General features: G+C 43.4%; 2 protein-coding genes across 2 annotated transcripts; both read right to left on the reverse strand.

Moving 5' to 3' along the window:
• Nucleotides 1-554: 554 nt before the first annotated feature.
• On the reverse strand, nt 555-2,913 carry LOC139055377 (chorion class B protein L11-like). Its single transcript, XM_070532813.1, has 2 exons — nt 2,880-2,913; nt 555-1,477 (listed from the first exon to the last, which is right to left on the reverse strand). Exons 1-2 carry the CDS (start codon nt 2,889-2,891, stop codon nt 1,034-1,036), a joined length of 456 nt encoding a protein of 151 aa, XP_070388914.1. The 5' UTR covers nt 2,892-2,913; the 3' UTR covers nt 555-1,033.
• Nucleotides 2,914-14,139: 11,226 nt separating this feature from the next.
• On the reverse strand, nt 14,140-16,502 carry LOC139055378 (chorion class B protein L11-like). The gene is made up of 2 exons (XM_070532814.1): nt 16,465-16,502; nt 14,140-15,062 (listed from the first exon to the last, which is right to left on the reverse strand). Exons 1-2 carry the CDS (start codon nt 16,474-16,476, stop codon nt 14,619-14,621), a joined length of 456 nt encoding a protein of 151 aa, XP_070388915.1. The 5' UTR covers nt 16,477-16,502; the 3' UTR covers nt 14,140-14,618.
• Nucleotides 16,503-19,642: the final 3,140 nt, after the last annotated feature.

The following is a 19,642-nucleotide window of genomic DNA, read 5'->3' on the forward strand; positions in this document are numbered from 1 at the left end:
AGCACTTGAACATGTGCGTATGCGTGCGTGAGCGTGCGTGAGCATGTGTACCTCTGTGACTGTGTGCGCAAATTCATACACGCCCAATTCGCATATCGACACCTACCAGCGATGTGGGACATTACGGACGTGTACGCGAGCATAACGTCGACAAGTAATTCTGCGAAAGGCTCGCCATGGGTGAGGAACGGTGACAGGAAAATAAAGGGGAGTACACTTTCAGGACTGCTTTACGGTCAAGGATTACCAAGATAGAGTGCACAAAGACTGCCTCACAGTGATGTTTTTCAGAATTGCCGTAAAGTGTCGTAAACACGGGAAAAGATTTCTTCCTGAAGTCAAGAAGGCTTCAAAATTTAAAGCTAATAGCAACTGGGTGGCCGGGCAGTAACAATCAATGACATGCTGTTCCTGGTCATCCATATAGAGCAAGCTCTAATTAAGAAATTTGCGAATGGAACGTAAGAGAGGGTTTGCACACATAGCAATGCTTTCTTGATGATTTTATGCGCTTTAGAGCTGATGTTATAAATAACTGAGGCCCAACATAAATGTCCATGAAGGGAAAGCAGTAATTTTATTCACATTTATCATCAAAATGCACATGTGCTCAAAATGGCCGTTCTTCATTTGATGGGTTCATGATTCTCTTTTCTAGCGGCACATCCTTTCTGCAACACAGCTCATGACCATTTAAATAGTGAGGGAATGCATTAAAAACCCTGGTGCTGGGTGAATTTCTTTACGTGGTGGTTTATTATAATTACAAGAAGACGCGTTCTGGTTGAACCGGAACTTAATAATTCCGGATTTATTAACTACAAGCCATCAATATGTATTGCCTCTGTAGTGACGCATCAGATTTTTATGAACAATGTGAAGCACCTTCGCGTAGTTGTTGCAGTAGCGCATGTTCAGCCGACTTTGTTCGCAGCACGCCTGCTGTAATCAGGTTCGGCTTTTCTATATGTGTTGACGCATTGCAATAACCTATACAACGAACTATGAGCTAGAGTACTTGCAAGCAGCACAATCAACCCTTGTAACCGTAGCCGCCATATCCGTAGCCGCCACCGTATCCCAAACCAGCTCCGTATCCCAAACCGCCGCCATATCCCAGGCCACCTCCGTAGCCTCCGCCGAGTCCGGCGCCTCCAACGTACGATCCTGCTCCGAGGCCGGAATGTGCGACCAGTGCTCCACCACTGGACAGCTTGTTAACTTGGTGGATCGTCCTGACCAGGAAGGCTGGACCGGGCACTGCCTTGTACAGTCCGGGTCCACCGCGCAGGAGAGCCACGCTGCTGCCGACACCTACACCGCCGGCTCCCAGGCCTCCACCATAACCAAGGCCTCCATAACCAAGTCCTCCGTAACCAAGTCCTCCGTAACCAAGTCCTCCGTAACCAAGTCCCCCGTAGCCGATCCCACCGGCCATGGTGGTGGCAAGGACAGCGGACAGGATGGTGGCAATTGTCTGCATGGGTTGATGAAACATATCTTCGCTATTTGGCTAAATGGTGACATTTCCTTCGAGAGAGTGGTATATCTAGCTTACACGCCCGTTGGCAGCTATACTAGCAGATAATAATTTCACTGTCCTTGCTATAAGTTCTACGTTCAAATTTTTGGCTTTCAGGCTGTTGCCCAAGATATTAAAACAGTTACCGTGTGTTCTCTCAGTTAATAGCAACCGTAGATTATGCAGTAAAGGAGTAAGTAAAGGAAATGGCGTTATTTACGAGTACATAAGTTAAGAAGGATGCATGTGGCAAGGTTAAAAGCAACCGAAATAGTAAGAAGAGACCGAAGGAGTGCTAAACTCGCAACTATTTTTGTTCCAAGGAGCATCCATTACATGGCACACATTGTACGGGCGGGCAAAGAGGTACGAGCATACAGAGAATACATGCCCAGAACCAATAGTTGTGTGCATGCTCATTCTCTGCCTTTATATTGGACGCTTCCTGGAATAAAAGTAGTTGCGGGTTTATGCTCTTGCGGTCTCCTCTTACTTCCGCTGTTGATATAAATTTAAACCTTGTCCCAAACATTCCTTTTATTAAGCTCTGCACCACCCATCAAAACAAAGTACTCCGATATGAAGACATACACTTTGCACGAAAACAATTTATATTTCTTGTCCTTTTCATCGGCATATGTTATTCAAGGGAAAAGGCTTCACCTTAAAAACTACTGAATTTGGAACAAATTATAAATGATAATGTTGACTTTCATGACTTCACATCGAGCCAAGGGCTCTGCAAGAAATTTCCAATTTGCGCAGCCTTGCGTATATAAAAAAAGAGCCTATACTCCCAAACTTTCTTATGTCACTACTTCGAAATGTAAAAAAAAATTTTATTGAAATAAGATTTTTTCTTTGCACTAAACTCTAAAGAAGAGATCTAGTCGTTTTCAACTCCTAGTTGTACAATGAGCCGTTGATTATTGGAGCTCTCTTAGGTATTCATACTATTTATTCCGATGACCGATGTCATCATGCAAAACATCTATAAACGTTGGGAAGTAGGTGTAAATTCCTGGCAGTACTTTAGAACGGGCTATGGTTGCCCCATTTTGAAGCATTCAGTAATTTCAATGGATGGTTGCAAATTAGCAAAGTTTCAACGGTTGTACAAAAAAGAGCTAGCTCATCTAGCCAAAAACGACCTGAGCGAAAAAGCCTAACAAATAACACTGCGTAGTTACAATGATCACGACGTTAAACTTCGAAATGCCTCGGGACGAACAATACCTATTACATTACAAATACTGCTGGAAATGGATGCTGTACACTATTTACACTCCTATATTGCCGTGTTTACAATGAGTGTTCGCAATCGTTCCGGCGCACCGAGCATTCAGTAGACACTCACCAGCGCGTTCATGGCGACGGCTTGTTGTTCCTGCTGTTCGGCAAGTGATGTCTGGACGGTTCAATGCAGCTGTTTATATAGTCGGCGTTCGACGAGAATCGAATGTGCCAGCTAACCACCGGGTTACGTGTGGACGACAATATCGATGCTGCCTTGCAGTGCACTGGCGACGTATCAGGAAAAGCACAGAGTGCACGTACTGATAGGAGGTAAGGAAAGCGATTTGATCGCCCTACATCGCTCCATACGTATAAGAACGCGGAAAGAAAATCAGCCGAAAAACAATACCCTGCGAATTCTTGCGTGAACCCAGCACTTCGGGATGTCGCTGCTCTTACGTGGCTATCCAGCTGAAGACCCGCGTAGGTGACAGAAGGAATTATTGATATTTATTATTTCTTTTTGGTAACCACGGATGTGGACGATCTCTCAGAATGGTGTAAGCAGACACCGACGCTCGTGGCTATGCTAAATCACGCGCTGATATTTTTCTATTTCCATGTAATGAAGGGCGAATGACACTGACAGTTATATACCGCGTATGTGAAGAAATGCTCAAAAGTGAAGTGCATAATAATTATTCCAAATTATCTTGAATCTACGCACCGAGCTGCGACTGTTCAGAACCTTCTGATAGCTTTCTTAAGAAGACCTCGTAGAACTCTGGTAATGGCTCTATACCGTTTTCTCTCGTTTTTTTTTTAGAATTGGAAATATAAAACACGGGCTCAATTCACAAATTCAACTTACGAAAAAAAAGTTTCGTAAGATCAGCACACTTACGATTGCGGTCGCTGGACAAACAAGCGTTATAGTCGACATTACTGCAAGATGTGGCAAATGAACATCAATTGTAGTAAAACAGTCAGACATCATTTGCCGATAGGCAGAGCCCCCTCTTGTTCGCTTATTCTCTGGGTAGCATCCAACATAAAAGAGTGTCTCGTTAAAAATACTTAGATTCCTTTCTAATAGAACATCTTTCATGGTCTAAACATATTGAATATGTAAACGGGAAAGCACTAAAAATATTTGGTTATTTGCGCCGCACTTAAGCTAAGACACCCCGCGATACTAAACTGCTTTTACATAAAACGCAAATCGCCGTGTTCTAGAATATGCAAACAATGCGAAATAAGTTCGCTCAATAACGTTCAACGACAATCTATCAGTTTCATTTACCAAAATTACAGCCACAGTGTCTCACTTACATAGGCTCAACAATCTTTGAACGTTTCGCCATTACTTTCGCGCTATCACATTGAAGCTTTAAAAACCTTTTTGTGTAATAACTCCACCTCTGGTCTTCCTGATCGTAACTATATCACACTTACTAACGCAAGCTGTACCCGTAGCTCTCACGCCTTGAACATAACATCTATTTCTGCCCGTACCAACACATACAACTAGAGTGTTTTCCTACGGAGAATGGAGCTTTGGAATTTTTTACCGGGTAACACTCGTACATTATCACTAAAAGAATATATAGCTATCACTGGGAAGCACATCGCTAACATGTAAAGCGCTTCTTTTTTATCAATTATTTTTTCGCGTACATCTGCATTTCTAAAGTGTAATATATAGTCAGGTATAATATTCCCACTCCGACTACAGCCATACATTGGGCTGCAGTATGAATAAATGAATACATAAATAAATAAATACCCATTACCACAATTTTATCCCAGATTTGAACATCTGTACCTGCGCGAAAAGTAAGCGTAAGTCGACTGCCAGAATTTAATGGCCGTCCCAGAAGCCAACACAAGAAGCAGTATCTACCACAGGGAAAGGGGGCCAGCAGTGTTCTATGTACATAGTTATGTCGATCTACTCCTCTCCTGCTGTTTTTGGTAGGCGGTGGAACGTGCTCATTCATCTGAACGGCCAGAATCCACAACTACTAACCGAGGATGGCTGGTGCATTCATTGTAATGGCCCGCTATTATTCCTAGTGTGAAATGTATTGAGCACTTTGTGCATAATTGTATTCTGAGTGTAGTGCTGTGGAAGGCAGATCATTCCTGCAGTGCTGACCTGTTCTTCCTGTCAGACAAGCTCTGCCACCCTACTCACGCAGAAGCTTGACTTCTCGAACTCGTCAATTTGCTGTAAGAGCTATGTTGTAATATGTAAAAGTGTGAGCGTCTTTCCACGACAACCGTCGTGTTTGTCAATAATGTGTTTATTGTACTTTTACTATTACATTTTAGCTTAAGCTTCCCCACACTGATAGGGGGCTGTTGAATATTTTTCCGGATACTTTTGATGCTAAGATTATGAGAAATGAGAAAACTACAAGACACGAAAGCTTTTTTAATTATCAAAACGTGTTGCTTTTGCACATTTCGTTGTTGTCTTGCGTGCTGTTAGCCCCAGGCTTCTATTTTATGGCTAATTGTTGAATTCAGCATTGCCCGAAGGCTGTAGTGTCTGTACCAACTGTTTTCTTCATCCTGCAGCTTACTAAGGAAGGAAACTGACGTATAAGACGCGCAGTAATCCTGCCAGTGATGCGAAACGGGGCGTCAAGGATATGACATATGGAAAAAGAAGTAGCAAAAAAACTCACGTGCCACCATTGACTCGAAAATAACATGGACTACTGATCAGGCGGAATGCTGTGAAATAAAAGACAAAATAAGAACAGAAATAATACCTGTCACATGAGCCCCCTTATCATCAATCTTAAAAAAAAAAAGCGTAGCCTTCTCTGTGCATGGTTCAATGTTTTTGTATGAATAATAACATTTGAGTCGGCAACACCTGTCGGCTTGGTTATGACACTCAAATAGATTACAAAGGCCGATGTCGCCACGAAATGTGGCAATATATAGAAACAGAGCCAAGTCAACATGGCGTGTGATTCAACATATATAATGCCAGTCTTTCATTTGTAAAAATTGTTCACGTGTCGTTGATTGGAAAGAAGTACTCCCATAGTATACCGCCTCATATAATACGCCACTTATCTGTATTTACCAGAAGCATATATATTCCGCAATTCATGTAACTATTTATTTAGTAATGTACTGAAAATGCACACTTTCGATACATAGGAATGTACCGATAAGTTATATCCATTCAGTGATGCTTCGTTTACGTCGAGTCAATAGTCGATGGGCCCGTTAGCGCAGGAAAATGGACCAATAGCACGCGTTTGTTAGTTAGTGGTTTGCTGAAAGTGAATTTTGCCTTAAGTAATATGTGGGCTTGTTCCAAGGGCTTTAGTATTAAGACAACGAGTACAGTCCCGCGAACACTGTCCTCAGTGTGTGCTGCATCTACATGGTAAAATCCACCCAGTAAAATCCATCGGGTATCCTCCCATAAATCTACAGTCGGGTTGAAGTTCGCTTCATGCTGCGATGCCGCGTTCGGATGTTTAGTCAAAGGCGTCTGTTACCACTGGGATACTGCCGCATTAGCCTCATACTATATCTGCAGTGCCGGAAAAACGATGTGCGTCGGTGGAACTAGCTTGACTGCTCGGAGGAGTTCGAGTGTTGAATCATTGTATGCTTTGGGCGCAGTGTAAGGCGGTATTCTATCACGCGCTTGAGCGTGAGTCCTGATCATGCTCGTAAACTTATGCAAGTGTTCCTTCCTTTGATGCGGGGATGTTGGCTGACTGGCCTTGACCTGTACAATCTCTGACTGAAGCTATGAGGCTCACCGTAGATAAAGGCTACAGGCTACATCCGAGGAATAAACGATTTATTACCCTATATATATAGCTGCGAAATTTCACTGTACGCGTTTGTGGCGTTATGCCTCTGTGAAAATGCGGCCGCCTTGGCTTGCAATTCAAACCTTCACTTCGTGCGAAGCATCATATTGGCGTTGTTTCTTCAGCCGCGGAGAAGCCAAGGAAAAGCGATAAACGCTGATAGGGCATGAAAGAGCTATAGACCGTGAAAGGTGCTTGCACTGTTGCTGTGTAGCCAAGTTTCGAGTCGTAAATCTGGCAGTGTCGGTGCCTACCGCTTCTGTTTGCATTTCATGGCGGATTTCATAGCTATCCGTGCCCTCGAGAGATCCAATGCGAAGAGAGCGCGCACTTTGTTGCATGCTGGCGCTCGACGACATCGTTGCCAGGAGAGGAGACAATCGACAGTCATAGTTTAGCGTTTGCATCCGAACGTAAAAGCATTACGTACGTAAATAGCGTCGTCGTCACTGCCCTGCTCAGAACGTTACTGGGCCCCTGCGGTTTACGTGCTCTATGATACCGTACGTCATTTGGCGAGTTTAACATCCGTAATGTTTACAGACGCTAAGAAATAGCATTGTCGAACATGGTGGCACCCATGACTCCTGCTTCAGCGTGAATTCTCGTGATGGCTACGCTCTCCCTCGCGTTGATCGCCAGTAACTATAGTAATGAGCCTTCGCTTTCTCTAACTCGCCTGAAAGGTTAGTTATGAGCGCATAGCGCGTTCATTTTCAGAAATCGTTCGGCGATTCTGGCGCCGTACGCCTAACGAGACGCATCCACATCGCAAAAACAGCATGGTTGCTAATGGATCGTTTTGGCTTGGATACGTTTGGTACGACGCACCAAACGGCGCCCCGTTTTATAACTTTTTCTTTACGTTTATGTTTCCGTACGGTTAACCTAATGGCTTAAAAGGACACGCACTGTAACGTCCCGAAAAGGTGCTTACATTTAACGTATGTAAGGCGACAAACGCTATTCTAAAGCTGTCCAATAGGCTCGGCATTAGAACCGCATATTGCTAGCACGCACATCGTGGTCACATGCCATCATGTTCGATGTCTAGCTGTTGTTGGTCTTGCCTTTAGGCCGTGTGAACCACTTAATACGCAGCTTTGTTCGTTCTCCGCCAGTTATAGTGCTGAAATAAAGAAAATTAGTCACCCTGTATTATGGACACTCTCCATTTTTCTACGGTGTGGTTAACGGACGAACGCATCACGCTTGTAAGAGCTCTAGCAGACCGCGGGAGAAGGCTGCTATCGCATAGAGTTCTGCAGGGATTTTCTGTGAGAACAGTCTCAAGTGCAGACGCGTGATGTGCAATCATGACATCAGACGCCACGCTTCTTTCTTTCCTTGTCGTTGATTCCAAGCTTTATTTATTTTTCGCTCTCATATTACGCCGTTAGTTAGTGGAATGTAGCTTGGCTGCACTCTTGGCGCATATACCATTTTACCTAAGGAATAGGCTTGCCGATTTGTGGCAATGTTGTAACAAAATTTAGTGTCGAAATCACAATGTTGCTACAACGAGTCACTAAAATATGGTTTTTTCTCTCAAATGCAACAAATTTCTTTTATTGGGTCCCAGCGTTACTTCAGACAAGCATTTTGGTGTTTCGCATGTATTTGAATATATGGAAACACACTGTAGCCCGAGCTAAAGCTTCTTTTCAAAGCAGTCAGCGTTCTAAAAGTCTTCTACTATTTTTATAGATTGGTTGCGTCAATCCTTACATTATGGACACCTTTGTCGCGTTCTTCTTTTTGTATAATGCGTCGCAACTTTTACGATCACCTCGCAGTACTTGAACAATGTGGCGAAAACCGCGCCATGACTCTTTTTTGTTGTGTGAAACTTGGTCCTGAATTGCAGTATGACGGCGGTTATTTGCTGCGTAAAGATGGCGGTGTAGGTATTTATAAGAATGTTACTCTAAGAAGTGCCTTGCAATATCACTTTGCTTCGGTTCTAGCATTGTGTCATTTCCCACATAGTGGTGACAGGATGGGATGAACGAAACTGTAACGTGCACCCCAAATACAACAGCTGGAAGACTGTTCGGAATTGGAATATACGTTACCATGATGCATCAATTATAAACTGCTGCATCACTGTTAGCATGGGTTGAAAAGTATCGCAGAAGTTGGAGAATTGATGCACGCTCGCCTCCATTAGCATTATTCTATAGCCAGACTGTTCATTTCTGTTTTTTATATTTTTATTGTTTTCGCATTCGAGGCATTCAAAGCCTCATAATACGCACTTTTTGCCGGGTAGGTGCGTAGCATCCTGTCACCCACGTTTCAGGCCACTTCAAGAAAAATAAAAGCGGTTACATTAGGTAGGCGGCTGCACTAAGTTAACCGATCAGCAAGGGCTCGATGCTCTACCAAATAGACCGCCGATGCCTTGAATATGGCTTTGGTACCAACGCTTACTAGCGTGTTAAGACGACTGGCGCATCCCCCACGCCCTACAGTCGAAATTAGCCCATAAAAGCGAAGGCCCGTTTCCGTATTCAATACAAGCAGAGTCTGACAGTCAAGCTTGTGGCTTCGTCCTGGATGATGTGAGTAGATGTAATGGTAAAGTGTCAGTTAAGTGCCTCTTAGTGTGTCCGCCTTAATGATCGCATATTGTAGATTGGCACAGCATGACGTCAAAGCCCATTTGACGTCCAGATTTTACTACGGAAATAAAATTTTACCTTGATTTTACATCTCTGACTTCTTCTCTATCTGACACATCGTACATGTACACATTAGCTCGTCGTACGCACTACAACGTTAGCACTTATCTCAAATATAATATTTAGAAGCAGTACACAAGCACTCAGACAGGCTGTCAGATAGCCGGAGAAGCAGAGCTATTGAGAAACAGGGTGTGAGAGCAGGCTAGTTGGCATGTTATGCTGAAGTGACTAGCGCTAACTTCCAACTGGTGTTTATTGCAAAAAGGTATGTATATATACTCTCGCGCACTTGAACATAATAAGTTACAATCGTGCAAGAAAACATGGTTACCACATATAAAGAAGAACGCACCACTTCCGGGCCTAGGCTGAAGGCGGCCTCGCACATACAGACACCAGGAATGCAAATTCTTTATGAGTCAATGCTAGGGATGGTTTGCTAACGCAGTTGCATTCTGCGATAGCCGCTGCCTGAATTATGAGTCTAATGTTTTCCTGCCCGTTGCTTGCTATTATTACTGTTTTTTTTTCAAAGAGTGGATGACATTTGCATTGAGGGCAATGGATGCCGAGGAAGCGTAGCGCTCTCTCTATTTTTGAACTTTCTGATTATGTTCCGACAGTCTCACGTTTAGCCACTTTCCTTTTTTTCTCAAGTAACACTGCCCTTAGCAAAGAGGTATGCCATGCACAACTCCTCTTTGCCATTCGACGAATCCGTTCCTGTGCGCAATGTTGCATGATTTTGATGGTCTGCTGATAGGGCTGATTTTTGCGCATAACAGAGATAACTTGTGGGGCGCGGAAAAAACGACCGAAACTCCCTCTCTTTGGCCTATTTTCTTTACCTGATGCGAGAAAGTGTGGATGTATGGGATAATTGCTAGATTACTGCGAATAGTATCACGTGGGCCGGAAGGGGCATTACAAGATTGCAACTTCCCACGCAGCGTATCTGAAACGGAAACAATAAGGCAGCTGGTATAGCGAACAGCCTTCAAACTGGCGATCTTCTACTTGAATTTCTTTTGTACTGAGTGGAAACAAGATTACAGCAAGGCGTTTTTAAAGCATGCCTGTACAATGCCGCGTTTGACGACAGGCATGCTCGCCTGAAAAGGACAACCTCAAATCGAGAAACTTTAAGGCAACATTTTCAGGACGTTCGTGCGTGACAGTGAGAGGTTCCAGGCATTCGCAAAACAGGATTTATATTAGATTTATATTATTCCATCCCAAATCAAGCGCGAACGGGCATCGTTGAAGAAGCACTGCTATATTTGGAGCTGCGGCGTTCCAGATTGAGTGTGGCGTCACTGTTAACGTTTCTTGGATGTTCTGACAATTTATCTTACTCTACTTTTGCTGAATGGGATGGAAAAATTCATCTCCAAGAAAGCGGCGTGTATATCGGTTCAGGCATTGCCCATATTCTGAGTGATCTGTTTTTGGGGCATTTAGAAAGGTAAATTCAAGGTCTTTTATCTGGCACACATATCGTAAAATGCTTTCGGTTTGTAGATTATTACCTCATATTGTTAGACTCTAATGATGGCGGCTTTGGTGATCCATCCCTCCGGCAGACACTGACACTGTTTAGCGAATGCTTGGAACCTCTCGCTCTCACGCACAAACGTCCTGAGAATGGTGCCTTAATGTTTCTGGATTTGAGGTTGTCCTTTTTAGGCCAGCATGTCTGTTCGAAATATCAGCCCCCACGCTGAGAAACCCCTGCTGTATTTTGCATCAGACCAAAGCAAGCTGGTCAAACGCGGCATTGTTCGGGCATGCTTGAAAAGCGCCTTGCTTAAATCGTGTTGCCACTCAGTACAAGAGTGCTTCAACTCGGAGATGGCTCGTTTGACGGCTGTGGGCTATCCTAGCTGCCTCATTGTTTCCGTTTCAAATACGCTGCTTGGGAAGTTGCAATTTTGTGATGCCCCTCCCGCTCACGGGATACTGTTCGCAGGAATCTAGCAGTCATCCCATACATCTACGCTATCTCGCATAAACTAAAGAAAATAGGCCTAAGGGCGGGAGTTAAGGCCGCCTCTTCCGCGCCCAACGAGTTATCTCAGTTATGCGCAAAAACCAGGCCTGTCAGCAGGCAATCAAAACCATGCAACATAGCGCGCAGAAAGGGGTTCATCGAATGCTCAAGAAGAGTAGTGTATATCATCCATCTTTCCTGCGGGCAGCATTACGTGGGAAAAAAGGGAAAGTGCCTAAACGTGAGACTACAGAAACATAGTCAGAAAGTTCAAAAAGGGAGAGCGGATTTCCTCGGAATCCATTGCTCCCAATGCAAAAGACATCTAGTCTTTGAAAAAAAGAAACAGAAATAATAGCAAGCAACGGGCAGGAAAACACTCGCCTCATCATTGAGGCAGCAGCTATCACAGAAGGCAACTGCGTTAGCAAACCATTCATAGAGCAGTCTGCTAAAGAATTTTCATTCCTGGTGACTGTGTGGGGGAGGCCTCCTTAAGCGTTGGCCCGGCCATGGTGTGCTCTTGTTTATATGTGATGACCATGTTGTCTTGCACGATTTCAACTGATAATGATCAAGTGCGCGAGAGTTACAAAAAGGTATTACATACCTTTTTGTAATAAGCACCAGTTGGAAGTTTGCATTTGTCCTAGTCGCCTCTTTAGTGTCCCGTGTCCACTATTGCGCTAGTCACTTCAGCACTATTGAGAAATCCGGGCAAAATGAGAACCAGAGTTCGTTAGCGCCCGCCGATACCATTGCATTCCACCTGAATTGAAATGCGGCTGCCGCTAAGCAACAATGGTGGGTTGCGTGAGCAAATGGAGCACCAAAGCCGCCTACTCTGCCGTGTACGTTCCTCACGAGTGTACTAGTAGCAGAGCCTATAAAACCACTTCTGAAATAGTATGGGCTGTACAAGGCAGATAGAGCTGTACCCCAATACAGCACTGCAGCCATACACTAATAGTTGACAAAGAATTTTCGCTTGTGGAAGCCTACCCTTCCGCATTGAAAATCGACCTAGACTGATGGAGTTCCTGAACTAGAAAAAGAAAAAAAATCTTGTACGCCGATGCGGTTCTTTGTAGACACCGATGACTTTTATATTTTAGCTGATGTAATGCATGGAAGCAGTTGCTCCAGTGCACTTGTTGTACAGCCTCACCCCGTATGAAAGGGCACACCACATATCTCTTCAAACAACGATTCCTTCAAGCGTGCAAGTCGGAACCTCGCTCACTGCTATGGTATTTTCGCGATAAAGAATCCTCCTCATGAAATGTTTTCTATTAGAAGTACAGAAAATAGAAATTACCTTTTTGAACACAAATCCGGTATTCCTTTTATATTGGTTGAACGTGTAAGTTTCACACAAGAACCGATCGAAGAATACGTGTCGAGGCTCCATCAAAAAATTGTTTTAGAGCTTTTACGAAGCTGTCGAGAATTCACTTACTGTGTCATGTTTTCTGCACATCTTCATTACTGAAAGACGTCAAGCCTCGAGTTCGGAGGCAGCCGGCGCACTCTGGAACTTGATGTTTAGAAGTCGTTTCAATGGTCAGTTATCTAACAGTAGTTGCTAAGTGGCAATTTACAATTCTTAGTTATGAGCAATACAGACAACCTCCTTTCCAAATACATTATTGTTCGAGCAAATATTAATAATTTACAAGCTAAACACCACATCAAAACTGCGCACTCCAGTGGCTTCTGCAGAACGGTGCCCGTGTTTCTGCCCCTTATGAAGATGTCGCATGCGAGCTGCTTTACAATATTTTATACCTGTGTGTTCAAGTAAATCACCATGCAAGGAAACGAAGTGCTAAGGTTTATATTGTGAAACATCTCTTCCTTTGCGCTACTTCGAAACATTCTGCGAGGAGATCTTCTTGTCTCCATGCCGCAAGTTATCGATAAGAGAAGCAATCGTATTCTGAAAGCTACCTACGCCTTCCTCCGAGCTTCATCCGTCCGCATGAAAAAAGTGTTTTCGTACGATATAGAGCGGATCCCAGGCGTCTAATCTCGTGGGAACACGTCACTTATGTCTTACGTAAGCCCCTGCAGTCAGGAAAATAAAGGAAGTCCATCAAATATATTCGTCGGATTCAGTGCTCATAAATCAACGTGTTCCTTCCATTTTGTTAAGTGAAAATTTCTATTTACGAAAGTGAAAGAAGGCGTCGCCTGACAGTACTAGAACATTTACATCGTAGCAAATGTTTTTTTTTTTAGAACAGCCTTCCTTTCTTGACACTGATACGGAGAAGTTATACGCACGCTTGTGTCCTAGAGCACTTGAACATGTGCGTATGCGTGCGTGAGCGTGCGTGAGCATGTGTACCTCTGTGACTGTGTGCGCAAATTCATACACGCCCAATTCGCATATCGACACCTACCAGCGATGTGGGACATTACGGACGTGTACGCGAGCATAACGTCGACAAGTAATTCTGCGAAAGGCTCGCCATGGGTGAGGAACGGTGACAGGAAAATAAAGGGGAGTACACTTTCAGGACTGCTTTACGGTCAAGGATTACCAAGATAGAGTGCACAAAGACTGCCTCACAGTGATGTTTTTCAGAATTGCCGTAAAGTGTCGTAAACACGGGAAAAGATTTCTTCCTGAAGTCAAGAAGGCTTCAAAATTTAAAGCTAATAGCAACTGGGTGGCCGGGCAGTAACAATCAATGACATGCTGTTCCTGGTCATCCATATAGAGCAAGCTCTAATTAAGAAATTTGCGAATGGAACGTAAGAGAGGGTTTGCACACATAGCAATGCTTTCTTGATGATTTTATGCGCTTTAGAGCTGATGTTATAAATAACTGAGGCCCAACATAAATGTCCATGAAGGGAAAGCAGTAATTTTATTCACATTTATCATCAAAATGCACATGTGCTCAAAATGGCCGTTCTTCATTTGATGGGTTCATGATTCTCTTTTCTAGCGGCACATCCTTTCTGCAACACAGCTCATGACCATTTAAATAGTGAGGGAATGCATTAAAAACCCTGGTGCTGGGTGAATTTCTTTACGTGGTGGTTTATTATAATTACAAGAAGACGCGTTCTGGTTGAACCGGAACTTAATAATTCCGGATTTATTAACTACAAGCCATCAATATGTATTGCCTCTGTAGTGACGCATCAGATTTTTATGAACAATGTGAAGCACCTTCGCGTAGTTGTTGCAGTAGCGCATGTTCAGCCGACTTTGTTCGCAGCACGCCTGCTGTAATCAGGTTCGGCTTTTCTATATGTGTTGACGCATTGCAATAACCTATACAACGAACTATGAGCTAGAGTACTTGCAAGCAGCACAATCAACCCTTGTAACCGTAGCCGCCATATCCGTAGCCGCCACCGTATCCCAAACCAGCTCCGTATCCCAAACCGCCGCCATATCCCAGGCCACCTCCGTAGCCTCCGCCGAGTCCGGCGCCTCCAACGTACGATCCTGCTCCGAGGCCGGAATGTGCGACCAGTGCTCCACCACTGGACAGCTTGTTAACTTGGTGGATCGTCCTGACCAGGAAGGCTGGACCGGGCACTGCCTTGTACAGTCCGGGTCCACCGCGCAGGAGAGCCACGCTGCTGCCGACACCTACACCGCCGGCTCCCAGGCCTCCACCATAACCAAGGCCTCCGTAACCAAGTCCTCCGTAACCAAGTCCTCCGTAACCAAGTCCTCCGTAACCAAGTCCCCCGTAGCCGATCCCACCGGCCATGGTGGTGGCAAGGACAGCGGACAGGATGGTGGCAATTGTCTGCATGGGTTGATGAAACATATCTTCGCTATTTGGCTAAATGGTGACATTTCCTTCGAGAGAGTGGTATATCTAGCTTACACGCCCGTTGGCAGCTATACTAGCAGATAATAATTTCACTGTCCTTGCTATAAGTTCTACGTTCAAATTTTTGGCTTTCAGGCTGTTGCCCAAGATATTAAAACAGTTACCGTGTGTTCTCTCAGTTAATAGCAACCGTAGATTATGCAGTAAAGGAGTAAGTAAAGGAAATGGCGTTATTTACGAGTACATAAGTTAAGAAGGATGCATGTGGCAAGGTTAAAAGCAACCGAAATAGTAAGAAGAGACCGAAGGAGTGCTAAACTCGCAACTATTTTTGTTCCAAGGAGCATCCATTACATGGCACACATTGTACGGGCGGGCAAAGAGGTACGAGCATACAGAGAATACATGCCCAGAACCAATAGTTGTGTGCATGCTCATTCTCTGCCTTTATATTGGACGCTTCCTGGAATAAAAGTAGTTGCGGGTTTATGCTCTTGCGGTCTCCTCTTACTTCCGCTGTTGATATAAATTTAAACCTTGTCCCAAACATTCCTTTTATTAATCTCTGCACCACCCATCAAAACAAAGTACTCCGATATGAAGACATACACTTTGTACGAAAACAATTTATATTTCTTGTCCTTTTCATCGGCATATGTTATTCAAAGGAAAAGGCGTCACCTTAAAAACTACTGAATTTGGAACAAATTATAAATGATAATGTTGACTTTCATGACTTCACATCGAGCCAAGGGCTCTGCAAGAAATTTCCAATTTGCGCAGCCTTGCGTATATAAAAAAAGAGCCTATACTCCCAAACTTTCTTATGTCACTACTTCGAAATGTAAAAAAAAATTTTATTGAAATAAGATTTTTTCTTTGCACTAAACTCTAAAGAAGAGATCTAGTCGTTTTCAACTCCTAGTTGTACAATGAGCCGTTGATTATTGGAGCTCTCTGAGGTATTCATACTATTTTGTCCGATGACCGATGTCATCATGCAAAACATCTATAAACGTTGGGAAGTAGGTGTAAATTGCTGGCAGTACTTTAGAACGGGCTATGGTTGCCCCATTTTGAAGCATTCAGTAATTTCAATGGATGGTTGCAAATTAGCAAAGTTTCAACGGTTGTACAAAAAAGAGCTAGCTCATCTAGCCAAAAACGACCTGAGCGAAAAAGCCTAACAAATAACACTGCGTTGTTACAATGATCACGATTTTAAACTTCGAAATGCCTCGGGACGAACAATACCTATTACATTACAAATACTGCTGGAAATGGATGCTGTACACTATTTACACTCCTATATTGCCGTGTTTACAATGAGTGTTCGCAATCGTTCCGGCGCACCGAGCATTCAGTAGACACTCACCAGAGCGTTCATGGCGACGGCTTGTTGTTCCTGCTGTTCGGCGAGTGTTGTCTGGACGGTTCAATGCAGCTGTTTATATAGTCGGCGTTCGACGAGAATCGAACGTGCCAGGTAACCGGCGGGTTACGTGTGGACGACAATATCGATGCTGCCTTGCAGTGCACTGGCGACGTATCAGGAAAAGCACAGAGTGCACGTACTGATAGGAGGTAAGGAAAGCGATTTGATCGCCCTACATCGCTCCATACGTATGAGAACGCGGAAAGAAAATCAGCCGAAAAACAATACCCTGCGAATTCTTGCGTGAACCCAGCACTTCGGGATGTCGCTGCTCTTACGTGGCTATCCAGCTGAAGACCCGCGTAGGTGACAGAAGGAATTATTGATATTTATTATTTCTTTTTGGTAACCACGGATGTGGACGATCTCTCAGAATGGAGTAAGCAGACACCGACGCTCGTGGCTATGCTAAATCACGCGCTGATATTTTTCTATTTCCATGTAATGAAGGGCGAATGACACTGACAGTTATATACCGCGTATGTGAAGAAATGCTCAAAAGTGAAGAGCATAATAATTATTCCAAATTATCTTGAATCTACGCACCGAGCTGTGACTGTTCAGAACCTTCTGATAGCATTCATAAGAAGACCTCGTAGAACTCTGGTAATGGCTCTATACCGTTTTCTCTCGTTTTTTTTTTTTAGAATTGGAAATATAAAACACGGGCTCAATTCACAAATTCAACTTACGAAAAAAAAGTTTCGTAAGATCAGCACGCTTACGATTGCGGCCGCTGGACAAACAAGCGCTGTAGTCGACATTACTACAACATGTGGCAAATGAACATCAATTGTAGTTAAACAGTCTGACATCATTTGCCGATAGGCAGAGCCCCCTCTTGTTCGCTTATTCTCTGGATAGCATCCAACTTAAAAGAGTGTCTCGTTAAAAATACTTAGATTTCTTTCTAATAGAACATCTTTCATGGTCTAAACATATTGAATATGTAAACGGGAAAGCACTAAAAATATTTGGTTATTTGCGCCGCACTTAAGCTAAGACCCCCCGCGATACTAAACTGCTATTACATAAAATGCATATCGCCGTGTTCTAGAATATGCAAACAATGCGAAATAAGTTCGCTCAATAACGTTCAACGACAATCTATCAGTTTCATTTACCAAAATTACAGCCACAGTGTCTCACTTAGATAGGCTCAACAATCATTGAACGTTTCGCCATTACTTTCGCGCTATCACATTGAAGCTTTAAAAACCTTTTTGTGTAATAACTCCACCTCTGGTCTTCCTGATCGTAACTATATCCCACATACTAACGCAAGCTGTACCCGTAGCTCTCACGCCTTGAACATAACATCTATTTATGCCCGTACCAACACATACAAGTAGAGTGTTTTTCTACGGAGAATGGAGCTTTGGAATTTTCTACCGGGTAACACTCGTACATTATCACTAAAAGAATATATAGCTATCACTGGGAAGCACATCGCTTACATGTAAAGCGCTTCTTTTTTATCAATTATTTTTTCGCGTACATATGCATTTCTAAAGTGTAATATATAGTCAGGTATAATGTTCCCACTCCGACTACAGCCATACATTGGGCTGCAGTATGAATAAATGAATAAATAAATAAATAAATACCCATTACCACAATTTTATCCCAGATTTGAACATCTGTACCTACGCGAAAAGTAAGCGTAAGTCGACTGGCAAAATTTAATGGCCGTCCCAGATGCCAACACAAGAAGCAGTATCTACCACAGGGAAAGGGGGCCAGCAGTGTTCTATGTACATAATTATGTCGATCTACACCTCTCCTGCTGTTTTTGGTAGGTGGTGGAACGTGCTCATTCATCTGAACGGCCAGAAGCCACAACTACTAACCGAGGATAGCTGGTGCATTCATTGTAATGGCCCGCTATTATTCCTAGTGTGAAATATATTGAGCAGTTTGTATATAATTGTATTCTGAGTGCAGTGCTGTGGAAGGCAGATGATTCCTGCTGTGCTGACCTGTTCTTCCTGTCAGAAAAGCTCTGCCACTCTACTCACGCAGAAGCTTGACTTCTCAAACTCCTCAATTTGCTGTAAGGGCTAGGTTGTAATATGTAAATGTGTGGGCGTCTTTCCACGACCTCCGTCGTGTTTGTCAATGATGTGTTTATTGTACTTTTAATATTACATTTTAGCTTAAGCTTCCCCACACTGATAGGGTTGCTGTTGAATATTTTTCCAGATACTTTTGATGCTAAGATTATGAGAAATGAGAAAACTACAGGACACTAAATCTTTTTTAATTATCAAAACTTGTTGCTTTTGCACATTTCGTTGTTGTCTTGCGTGCTGTTAGCCCCAGGCTTCTATTTTATGGCTAATTGTTTAGTTTAGCATTGTCCGAAGGCTGTAGTGTCTGTACCAACTGTTTTCTTCATCCTGCAGCTTACTAAGGAAGGAAACTGACGCGTATGACGCGCTGTAATCCTGCCAGTGATGCGAAACAGGGCGTCAAGGAGATGACATATGGAAAAAGAAGTAGCAAAAAAAATCACGTGCCACCATTGACTCGAAAATAACACGGATTACCGAGCAGGCGGAATGCTGTGAAATAAAAGACAAAATAACAACAGAAAGAGTACCTGTCACATGAGCCCCCTTATCACCAATTGTTAAAAAAAAAGCGTAGCCTTCTCTGTGCGTGGTTCAATATTTTTGCGTGAATAATAACATTTGAGTGGGCAACACCTGTCGCCTTGGTTATGACACTGAAATTGATTACAAAGGTCGATGTCGCCAAGAAGCGTGGCAATATATAGAAACAGAGCCAAGCCAGCATGGCGTGTGATTCAACATATATAATGCCAGTCTTTCATTTGTACAAATTGTTCACGTGTCGTTGATTGGAAATAACTACTCCCAAAGCGTACCACTTCATACTATACGCCACTTATCTGTATTTACCAGAAGAATATATATTCCGCTATTCATATAACTATTTATTTAGCTATGTACTGAAAATGCACACTTTCGGTACACAGGAATGTACCGATAGGCTATATCCATTCAGTGATGCTTCGTTTACGTCGAGTCAATAGTCGATGGGCCCGTTAGCGCAGGTTTGCTGAAAGTGAAGTTTGCTTTAAGTAATATGTGGG

The sequence above is a fragment of the Dermacentor albipictus genome, chromosome 2, assembly GCF_038994185.2.
Source record: "Dermacentor albipictus isolate Rhodes 1998 colony chromosome 2, USDA_Dalb.pri_finalv2, whole genome shotgun sequence".
NCBI classification, from domain to species: domain Eukaryota; kingdom Metazoa; phylum Arthropoda; class Arachnida; order Ixodida; family Ixodidae; genus Dermacentor; species Dermacentor albipictus.